Source organism: Chlorocebus sabaeus, chromosome 15 (genome assembly GCF_047675955.1).
Source record: "Chlorocebus sabaeus isolate Y175 chromosome 15, mChlSab1.0.hap1, whole genome shotgun sequence".
Taxonomy (NCBI): domain Eukaryota; kingdom Metazoa; phylum Chordata; class Mammalia; order Primates; family Cercopithecidae; genus Chlorocebus; species Chlorocebus sabaeus.
In genome coordinates, this window is record NC_132918.1 from 61,179,660 (window position 1) to 61,191,977 (window position 12,318).

Genomic DNA, 12,318 nt, shown 5'->3' on the forward strand with positions numbered 1-12,318 from the left:
CTATATATAACAATAACATACTGAAAATTCTAAATCCTGCATATTAACCAATGATAAAAAAGAGTCTGAAATTAAAAACTGACAATTTTTCTTATACTTGAGTATATAAAAATCGTAAATGTATTACACTATAAAAATCTGTCATTTAAATAACATTGACTAAAGTATCATAAAAATGCAAATGAAACATTCATGAGAATCTTCTTGATTCAAAGTGGATACCTCAAAAGTCTGTCAGACAGCTTTTTTAATACAAGAAGGCTCTTTTTTACACAGTCTGTATCTATACCACCACCTATTCTACTAAACAACGTTGGATAGGATTAAACTTTTGGTGGTGGTGAGTACATAATATTGGCAATATTACTATTTATCTATCTAGAACACAGAATGAGTAAATTTTTCATTGTGAAGCTCAAGAAACGATGTTAAACAAAACAAAACCCCAAGAAACCAAGGTCAGAACTCAGTGAACCTGAATTAGAGGACTAAGAAGAGGTATATAAACAGAGTAAAATGGTAAGAAGGTATCCATAAGAGATACTTCATTTCATTTCTGTGATATTAAAATAAGAAGAAAATAATTTTAAAACACACTGTATGTAAAACCACTGTGGAAAACTGTCCAGAGATTCCTTAAGGAACGAAAAGTAACACTACCATTTGATCCAGCAATCCCATTACTGGGTATCTACCCAGAAGAAAAGAAGTCATTATTTGAAAAAGGCACTTGCACATGTATGTTTATAGCATACAATTCGCAACTGCAAAAATATGAAACCAGTCAATTTAGGCTATCTATCAACCAATGAGTGCGAAAAGAAAATGTGGTATATATACACCATGGAATACTATTCAGACATAGAAAGGAACAAAGTAATAGCATTCGCAGCAATCTGGAGTTGGAGATCATTATTCTAAGTGAAGTAATTCAGGGATGGAAAATGAATATCATATGTTCTCACCCATAAGTGGGAGCTATGAGGAGACGCAAAGGCACAAAAATGACAGAATGGACTTTGGGGACTCAGGGGGAAGAGTCCCCAAATTGTACCCAATATGTAGTCTTTTATCCCTCATATTTTACTCCATGTGAGGGATAAAAGACTACACATTGGATACAACGTACATTACTCAGGTGACCGGTGCACCAAAATCTCAGAAATCATCAATAAAGAACTTATCTATGTAACCAAAAACCACCTGTTCCCCAATAACTATTGAAATAAAAATAAATTTAATCATGTGTTATTTTGGTCATTCGTTCTGTTTATGTGATGGATTACGTTTATTGATTTGTGTATGCTGAACCAGCTTTGCATCCCAGGTATGAAGCTGACTTGATCGTGGTGGATAAGCTTTTTGATATGCTGCTGGATTCACTTTGCCAGTATTTTATTGAGGATTTTCGCATCGATGTTCATCAGGGATATTGGCCTAAAATTCTCTTTTTTTGTTGTATCTCTGCCAGGCTTTGGTATCAGGATGATGCTGGCCTTATAAAATGAGTTGGGGAGGATTCCCTCTTTTTCTATTGTAGGGAATAGTTTCAGAAGGAATGCTCCAGCTCCTCTTTGTAGCTCTGGTAGAATTCGGCTGTGAATCCATCTGGTCCTGGACTTTTTTTTTGGTTGGTAGGCTATTAATTATTGCCTCAATTTCAGAGCCTGTTATTGGTCTATGCAGAGATTCATCTTCTTCCTGGTTTAGTCTTGGGAGGGTGTATGTGTCCAGGAATTTATCCATTTCTTCTAGATTTTCTAGTTTATTTGCGTAGAGGTGTTTATATATTCTGTGATGGTGGTTTGTATTTCTGTGAGATTGGTGGTGATATCCCCTTTATGTGTCTATTGGTGGTTCGTATTTCTGTGAGATCGGTGGTGATATCCCCTTTATGTATCTATTTGAATCTTCTCTCTTTTCTTCTTCATTAGTCTTGCTAGTGGCCTATCTGATTATCTCAATAGATGCAGAAAATGCCTTCGACAAAATTCAACAGCCCTTCATGCTAGAAACTATCAATAAACTAGGTACCGATGGAAAGTATCTCAAAATAGTAAGAACTATTCGTGACAAACTCACAGCCAATATCATACTGAATGGGCAAAAACTGGAAGCATTCCCGGATGCCCTCTCTCACCACTCCTATTCAACATAGTGTTGGAAGTTCTGGTCAGGGCAATCAGGCAAGAGAAAGAAAGAAAGGATATTCAATTAGGAAAAGAGGAAGTCAAATTGTCTCTTTTTGCAGATGTCATGATGTATATTTAGAAAATCCCATTGTCTCAGCCCAAAATCTCCTTAAGCTGATAAGCAACTTCAGCAAAGTCTTAGGATACAAAATCAATGTGCAAAAATCACAAGCATTCCTATACACAAATAATAGGCAGAGAGCCAAATCATGAGTGAACTCCCATTCACTATTACTACAAAGTGAATAAAATACCTAGGAATCCAACTAACAAGGGAAGTGAAGGACCTCTTCAGGCAGAACTACAAATCACTGCTCAATGAAATAAAAGAGGACACAAATGGAAGAACATTCCAAGATCATGGAGAGGAAGAACCAATATTGTGAAAATGGTCATACTGCCCAAGGTAATTTATAGATTCAATGCTATCCCCATCAAGCTACCACTGATTTTCTTCACAGAACTGGAAAAAACTACTTTAAAATTCATATGGAACCAAAAAAGGGCCTGCATTGCCAAGACAATCCTAAGCCAAAAGAACAAAGCTGGAGGCATCACACTACCTGACTTCAAACTATACTACAAGGCTACAGTAACCAAAACAGCATGGTACTGGTATCAAAACAGATATATAGACCAATGGAACAGAACAGAGACCTCAGAAATAACACCACTACAAGCATCTGATCTTTGACAAACCTGACAAAAACTAGCAATGGGGAAAAGATTCCTTAGTTAATAAATGGTGCTGGGAAAACTAGCTAGCCATAAGTAGAAAGCTGAAACTGGATCCCTTCCTTACACTGTATATAAAAAATAACTCAAGATGGATTAAAGACTTAAATGTAAGACCTAACACCATAAAAACCCTATTAGAAAACCTAGGGAACACCATTCAGGACATAGGCATGGGCAAAGACTTCATGACTAAAACACCAAAAGCAATGGCAACAAAAGCCAAAATAGACAAATGGGATCTAATTAAACTAAAGAGCTTCTGCACAGCAAAAGAAACTATCATCAGAGTGAACAGGCAATCTACAGAATGGGAGAAAATGTTTGCCATCTACCCATGTGACAACGGGTTAATATCCAGATCTACAAAGAACTTAAATTCACAAGAAAAAAATAACCCCATCAAAAAGTGGGCAAAGGATATGAACAGACACTTCTCAAAAGATGACATTTATGCAGTCAAGAGACATAAGAAAAAATGGTTATCATCACTGGTCATCAGATAAATGCAAATCAAAACCACAAAGAGATACCATCTCACACCAGTTAGAACGGCAATCATTAAAAAGTCAGGAAACAACAGATCCTGGTGAGGATGTGGAGAAATAGGAACTCTTTTACACTGTCGGTGGGAGTGTAAATTAGTTCAACCATTACGGAAGACAGTGTGGCAATTCCTCAAGGATCTAGAACTAGAAATACCAATTTGACCCAGCAATCCCATTTTTGGGTATATGCCCAAAGGATTATAAAGTATCATGCTACTATAAAGACACATGCACACATATGGTTACTGCGGCACTATTTGCAATAGCAAAGACTTGGAACCAACCCAAATGTCCATCAATGACAGACTGGATTAAGAAAATGTGGCACATATACACCATGGAATACTATGCAGCCATAAAAAAGGATGAGTGCATGTCCTTTGCAGGGACATGGATGAAACTGGAAACCATTACTTTCAGCAAACTATCACAAGATCAGAAAACCAAACACTGCATGTTCTCATCATACATGGGAGTTGAACAATGAGAACACATGGACACACGGAGGGGAACATCACACACGCGGGCCTGTCAGGGGCTGGGGGAGGGATAGCATTAGGAGAAATACCTAATGCAAATGATGAGTTGATGGGTACAGCAAACCACCACGGCACATGTATACCTATGTAACAAACCTGCACGTTGAGCACATGAAAGTATAATGGCACACAAAAAAATTAATTAAAAAACATTATATAGGGCCGGGCTCAGGGGCTCATGCCTGTAATCCCAGCAGTTTTGATAGGCTGAGGCGGGCAGGTCACGAGGTCAAGAGATCGAGACCATCCTGGCCAACATGGTGAAACGCTGTCTCTACTAAAAATACAAAAATTAGCTGGGCATCGTGGTGCATGCCTGTAGTCCCGGCTACTCGGGAGGTTGAGGCAGGAGAACTGCTTGAACTTGTGAGGTGGAGGTTGCAGTGAGTTGAGATCACACCACTGCACTCCAGCCTGGTGACAGAGCGAGACTACATCTCAAAAACAAACAAACAAAAAACAAACCCACCTCTGACCCCCCACCCACACACAAAGAAACACAACAATATATAGGCCATAATTTATAACTTTAATAAATTTTATTACGGCAAGAAAAAAAAAAGGCACTGAAAGAGAAATGAAAAAATTCTCCCTTAGTTTGGTACCAGTGATCTTGGGCCATAAAGGTGAAATAGCCTCTGTTTATTCATTTGATACATGGAGAAGCCAGCTAAATAATCTAAAGTCTATTCATGTTCAAATTCCAAGTCTATAATTATTCAGTGATAATTTGTTTGGTATTCAAATATGTCTACCCAAATATTAAACTACCTGGGGAAAAAAACTCTTTAAACAAATACTCCTTGTTAAAAGTTTCCAAAATCACACTGAAGTCACATAAAAACAAATGAAAAGAAATTCCAAAGCAATGTAACTAATCTTTCAGTAACTCTAGCTCACAAATATATGAGAGCCATTATTTCAAGGCTAACACTTATTTCCTTAAATGCTGAATTTCTTAAAAAGGTTTAGATCTCTTAGGAATTACTTTCAGAATCTTTATTGTAATATCTTCAGTGGCAGCAAATATTTATCATTAAGTGCAATTTTGATATTTATGTACAGCTAAAATTCTTTGGAGTCAAGCATAATAAAAAAATAAGATTAAGCTGGGTGCAGTGGCTCATGCCTGTAATCCCAGCACTTTGGGAGGCGGAGACAGGCAGATCACCTGAGGTCAGGAGTTCAAGACCAGCCTGACCAACAGGGAGAAACCCATCTCTACTAAAAATACAAAATTAGCCAGGCGTGGTGGCGCATGCCTGTGATCCCAGTTGCTCAGGAGGCTGAGGCAGGAGAATCACTTGAACCCAGGAGGCGGAGGTTGCAGTGAGCCAAGTCTGCACCATTGCACTCCAGCCTGGGCAACAAGATCGAAACTCTGTCTCAAAAAAAAAAGGTTAAAGTGGGTATCACTATGATAAAAACAAAACAAAACCAAACCCAAGTCTGGCTCTAAAGTAACAAGACTGGTGTTTTGTTTTGTTTTGTTTCACAAACTAGCTCTGAGGACATGTCAGGAAAAGGAAGCGTTTCAGTGTGTGAACTCTGTTTGTACATAGCCTTCGTTGGTGCCCAATTCAGAGGACAGTGCTCACTGGGATGTAGAAAAAGCCTGCAAGTCTGTAGGAATACTTTACAGGCAAAAACATTTTACCCAAGGGCATTAAAAAAAAAAAAAATTAATCAAGTTCTCTAGATGTTGGTGATAAAACCGAAATAGTTCTCCCTTACTAAGACCTGAATACAAGACTTATTCTAATATAATTTCTTCTATTGGCATACCTTTCAGATTTTGCTAAACAATATAAATTTTCACAATTACTCTGGGTAAGCATTATCTCTAACAAATGAAAAAGATTACTGACACTAAGTTAAATGACTTTTCCCAAATCCTTTTGGCTAGAATATGGCAAACCAAGGACTAAACCACCTCAGGTCTTCTCTTTATCCATTGTTCTATGTTCCCACAAAGTTTTGGAACAGCGGTTAATCAGTTACAGTTATAAGTTAACTAGGTGCTTATAAAATACTGAATCACAAAATTACTTGATCTTGAAAATGTGGACTTCATTAGAGGATGGGGGCAGAAAAGTCTGTCTACTCTTTTTTCTGCTTATACATTAACACATGCTCATTTTATAAAACCCAGACAATTAAGAAATGAAGATTCTCTATAATCTGTCCTCTGAAATAAAATATATACACAAAATCTGAAAAAATACTTAAGGCTAAACAATATTCTGTTACAATTTTTCCTCATTGTTAGGCAAATTAAGTATCTTCATCCCCACTAACCACATAGGTTAAAATCAGAATGCATTTCAAATTATTTAAATTTATCCTGCTCTTACCCTACCACTAATGAACTCTACCACTTTGAGTTCTGATGCAAGTTCAGACTGATTCAAGTTCATGTGTCCCATGGCTGGTCAGAGCCCTGGGTAAGGACCACTCAGCCAGGAAAACAGATGTGGTATTGTCACTCCCAGAGGTCCTCCCTCCTCTCTACTCTTCCCATGGCATACAATAGTTCTTACCACCACCCACAACCCCACCCCGGCCCAAAAAATCAGTTTTAAAAAATACAACTAACCTTTATAGGAAGATTAGGATGTGTCAGAACTGCTCCAGGCAATTAATGTATACTAAACCACTTTAAACTCTACATAGTCGTGACTGAGTTTAGACTATTATCTCCATTTCACAGATGAAATAGGCACAGAGAGGTTAAGTAATTTGCAAAGGTACCATAGTAAAAGGCGGAGCTAGTATCAAACATTGCTCTTACATACATACACAAAATAAGTTTAACAATGTTGTTGAATGTAAGTCACATACAAAAGGCAAATATATCCTCTATATATCAACACAAAAAAAATTTAAAGATTGATTTTGGTAATAAAAAATATCAGAAACATACGAATAAATCTCAGCATTACAAAACCTCTACACACAAAAAAATGCATGATCCCATTTTTATGAAGTTTGAAAACAGACAAAAATTAATTGCCATTAGAAGTCAAAATGTAGCCCCATTTCCTATCTCAGCATTACAAAACCTCTACACACAAAAAAATGCATGATCCCATTTTTATGAAGTTTGAAAACAGACAAAAATTAATTGCCATTAGAAGTCAAAATGTAGCCCCATTTCCTAAGAGTGTTACTGTGGTCTAAATGTTTGTGTCTCCCCACACCCACTCACATGGTGAAATTCCAACCTCAAGGTGATGTTATTAGGAGGTGGGGCCTTTAGGGGGTGATTAGGTCAAGAGGGCAGAGCCCTCCCTCATGAATGGGATTAGTGTCCTTACAAATAAGGCCCAAAAGAGCTTTCACTCCTACCATGTGAGGATATGGCAAGAATATGCCCTCAAAGGGGAAGTGGGTCTTCTCCAGACACTGAATCTGCCAGTGCCTTGATATTCTTGACTTCTCAGCTTCCATAACTGTGAGAAATAAAATTTCTGTTGTTTACAAGCCACCCAGTTTTTGGCATTTTGCTATAGCAGTCCAAACAGACTACGAGAATTGTTACTGCGAAGTTACGATGTTGCTGAAACAAATATCTAAAATGTGGAAGAGGTTTTGGAACTGGGTAATGGATAGAGGATGGAAGAGTTACGAGGTGCAGGCTAGAGATAAACCATAAAATATTTTTAAAAATTATATATGATATACAAAAGACTTTATAACATATACCAGGGCTTCAACTTTGATTAAGGCTGTGAGGAACAAAAAATGATCTACATACACATACAGCAATACAACTATTGATGGTGGTTATCTCAGGAGAGCTGGTATGAGGGGAATTTCTTCCTTATAATCAGGAAAAACAGCCCTCCAGCTTCCCTTCTCTTATATACCTACTACACACAGGTGTGGAGAAGACCCACATGACATCCTGCTCAAACACAACCCTATATGTCTTTGCAACAGGCAAATATATTAATATTTCACATATTTAATATGTTTATTGTGATAGTAGCCATGTATTTGTTTGCTGGATTCTTACATGATGTAAAATAAATACACTTCAGAGGACTTGCTGAATGACTGTCTACCAAGAACACAGGCATCAGGACAATGGGGGTGACTAGCAGAATGACTAGAATGAGTCAGGGAAGATTTCATGTATTTTTCCAATTATTTACTCAAAGTGAGGATGAAGGGATATAAGGCAGACCAGAATTGTAATTACTGTATGTTGGTCTTAAACAGCAGAAAACCAATGTCAGATTGTTAAAAATTCCAAAGTATAAACAACAACTTTTCCTGGGGAGCTTTAAATTAGAAACTGTGATGCTGATAGGGGATTAGCCAAAAAAAAAAAAAAAAAACCAAAAAAACAAGCATTTAAAAAAACAAATAAGCAAACGTACATTACTGAACAATAGCAATTAGAAGCTCTGAGGAATCTGTCTCTTCTTTTAGAAAATATTTCATTCTTGCTTTGGCAAAATGAATGAATTATGGCTGATTCTCTTATTACTCAAGCTATTCCTGGGAATACAATTACAACTAGGTAAAATTGTACCCAATTTAAGAAAAATATTTCTTACAATTTAAGAAAAAATAAATCCTTTAATGCCACTGTTTAAGCCTCCAAAACAATCACTTACTAAAAGGATGTCTCTGGTATCCCAGAAAAATTACTGTGGCTTATATTTTCTACAAGGCTCCCACAGAACAAATCATTGAATCAATAAATGACGACATTCGACAGGCTCTCTGGGATTTTGATAGTTAATAAAGATAGGAAACAGAGGCTCCCATTAACAGTGTTAGATTATGCAGTCTCTTTTAGTTTTCCCAGCAACTCTAACAGGGAGGTTTCATTTTCCTTTTACGAATAAAGAATATTTTGGCTTAGCAATTACTTGCTCATGCTCAAATGGGTACACAGTATGGAGACTCCAAGATTTAAATTGGGTCTTTCTGATCCCAAGGCTCATGTTCTTTCCAGTGTATCAGGCTGTTTAGTGTACATACTGAGGATTAAATATTTAAATAATAAAAGTCACTGCCTACTTGCTCAAAACAGTTTATATTCGGTGAGAAAACTAGTGATTTTAGTACTAGTACCCTTCTATAGGAAAAGTAGATTGGCTTACAATGAAACCACAAATCTCCAACACTATGGGTTGAATTATGTGTTATTCCTTTGTGGTTTTGTGTGTGTGTGTATCCAGGTTTAGTGCATTTGTCTAAGGGCAGAAGGGTCAAAGCGTAATCTTTCTTGGGGGGAAGGAATGTGGGACACAATCTCTCAGTGGAATCTTGATCATAATGAGCTGCACCCAATATCCAGTCTGTGAAAGTAGTGGTAAAGGACTACAGATGGTGATAAAAGGTATAACTTAATTTAAGCAAATCTATACATCAAACCATGAAATTATAAACTGATAAATTAGGGATAATCTACTTATCCAAGTTTACCAACGAATTTTCTGATTTATAGTCTTTATCATAGATTTTATTTAAATAGTTGCTATCTAAAAACACACTTTATATTCTTGCAAATAAAGTACACATTACCATTGCCTTTAAGATTAGAATTTTAGGCTGGGCACAGTGGCTCACTCCTGTAATCCCAGCTTTTTGGAAGGCCAAGGTGGGTGGATCACTTGAGGTCAGAAGTCTGACACCAGCCTGGCCAACATGGTGAATCCGTCTCTACTAAAAATACAAAAATTAGCCAGGCATGGTGGTGGGCACCTGTAGTCCCAGCTAGTTGGGAGGCTGAGGCAGGAGAATTGCTTGAACCTGGAAGGTGGAAGTTGCACTGAGCTGTGATTGCACCACTGCATTCCAGCCCGGGTGACAAAGCGAGATTCCATCTCAACAAACAAACAAACAAAAAACAAACCAAGCAAAAAACAACAAAAAACCCCACAAAAACAAAAAAATCCCTAGAATTTAAGCCACAATCCAACACAAAAAAAGTTACTTATAAAAATTGTTTTGAAATTAAAGAGTTTATACTAAATTAACATTTGTGAAGAATCGAATTATGCTTCTTATTTTGAGGGTAAAAAGTAAATGTTAAAAACTGAATAATTCTATGTTATATGAACTACATTTTATAACATCTTTCCCCAGAAACCATTACTTATTTTTACTTTTCACTGACCCACACCATGGGGAATTACCAGACACTGAAAATCTTTTCTGTTTTCAACGAGTTTATTCTCTTCCACGAAAAAAAAAAAAATGTATCAAGATATTACAAATAGGTCTGGTAACTTCAGGTGAATATTATACTTATGGAACAGTTTATGCATCTTTTATTCTTGTTTTCACTTATTCATTCTTGGCCAACATTTACTTATTCTGTCATCTAATTTACTTATTTAAGCAACATGTAGTACCTACTACATGCCAGATTCTGCCAGTTCAATTACTACCTTCTGGACACCAATTTACAAGGGTTCCTTGCAAACCTGAACTGTCTACCTCTGAAGGATACCTGTATTCCAATGTCTACCCAATCTTCTGATGACATTACTCATATACCTCCTCTCTCCCTTTCCCCATGATATAGTCATGTCTGTAGCCTCTGAGAAGTCAGGTGGAAGAAAACATAAAAGTGATATTAAGATGCTCTTTTGGCAGGCAGGACAAAAAGGGACCTTTATCTTTCTTCCACCAGATCAGCTAGTAAGGCCGGTGCTGAGAATAGGTAGTAATAACTATGATTTAGCAATAACTATGAAATCAATTTATTTCCCAAAATAGACTTAGGGCAAAGATAATCAACAAAAAATACAAAGAGGAAATACAAATTTGCAACAAAAACATCCCTGCGGAAGATGCCAGTTGATTGAAATAACTGATCCTCCACTCTCACTCATATGGTACTTACTTGCCATCTGTGTCTGATGTAGCTGCATAGTGCAGGGGTGTGCAGCCTCTTTCATCAAGGTCATTCACACTTGCTCCTGATCCCACAAGAGCAAACAGGCACTGGTAATTGCAGTTGGCAGCAGCGTAGTGCAGTGGAGATCTTTTGTGCCCAAGTTAATACAAGGAAGATAAAAGCAAGAGACATAACTAGTAAACAAAAGCATAGCTGACTCTTACTCCTTCCAGTTACAAATACTGTATTTACAGTGAGACTTAGACTGCCATATACTAAGTCTTGTGGAGGGCTGGACATAAAGCTAGAAGAAGAAAGCAAGGTGGCAGAGAACCCTTAAGTATATGAAATAAGATGAAAATGCAGTTATTTCATTGCCTCCAGGCAGTAGCAGCAATCCCACCCCCAGTCCTTGTGAGTGACTTTCAAATAACCTTCGTATTCTGCTCAGAAATGTGAAAACTTTCATTTTAAGAAAGTTTCCCCTACATTAATAAAAATTTCCCCTCCACGGTACGGAGGTAGCAATTTCTATTCATGTCTAGAAGAGGAACAAAAGGTAAGAGAAAAAATAGAAGAAACATCCCAAAAAACACAATTAACCCTGAATTACTTTCAACCCTCTAAACTCAAAATATTTTTCAGAAGCCCTCTCTGTTATTTGTAGTATAGAATGCCTGAAGTACTAAGCATTAATATAAACTGGATTAAAGTATAATTATAAAAGCAAATTAGCTATAAAAATATTGCATTCCAAAGCCAAACAAAGTGATTTTTTTATTTTTGTGGGTCATTAGTTCTTTCCATTAGGAGGCTTATGAGAGCAGTCTGTTCTTCAAAGTAATTATGGTGTCAAATAGTTTTTATTTTCTTCTATTCATTTCTGATTTCCTACCATGCATAGTTCTTTTTACTTCTCTTCTGCACTGGTTCTATCACATGCATTGACATACATTCACACATTTTCTTCTGACATACATCCTTCCCTCTCATACACCTTGCTATGTATAATTCTCAAACTGTTGACCCACATAGTTTTGCTTATACTGTCATCTCTTTCAAACCAATTCCAACTGCCTTCAATTCTTTCCTGTACGGTTCTAACGAACTCTGTGTCAATTCCTACTCTAAGTAACTTAACAGTAGTTTGAAATACTGCTACCACAAATTCTTAACAATGAGGCCTGCTGAATGACTACAAAGACTGTCATTTCACAGCTGCCTTCCTGTTGTGAAATACTTAGTGGGATGTGTGGATATACGTGTGTGTGAGATTTATATAGAAAAGGAGAAAGAAAAATTACACATATATATTTATAACCTATTTCCTCCCTCTTACTACTGCTCTGGAACAAGATATGGGCAGTAGAATCCCTCACAAAGAAACGACTTGAAGAAAGGAGAACTGTATCATTTTCTAGGTATTGTGAGTTTCCTGAAAA

The 12,318-nt window shown here is 36.9% G+C and overlaps 1 protein-coding gene across 16 annotated transcripts in view; it reads right to left on the minus strand.

Moving 5' to 3' along the window:
* ANKRD28 (ankyrin repeat domain 28) overlaps window positions 1–12,318 on the minus strand; it is a 188,130-nt gene that overhangs the window by 28,809 nt on the left and 147,003 nt on the right. For all 16 annotated transcript variants that reach the window (XM_038002901.2, XM_008009212.3, XM_008009218.3 and 13 more), the window contains one exon: window positions 10,883–11,023. In XM_038002901.2, the coding sequence (XP_037858829.1) occupies window positions 10,883–11,023 (141 nt within the window). The remainder of the gene's footprint in view (window positions 1–10,882; window positions 11,024–12,318) is intronic.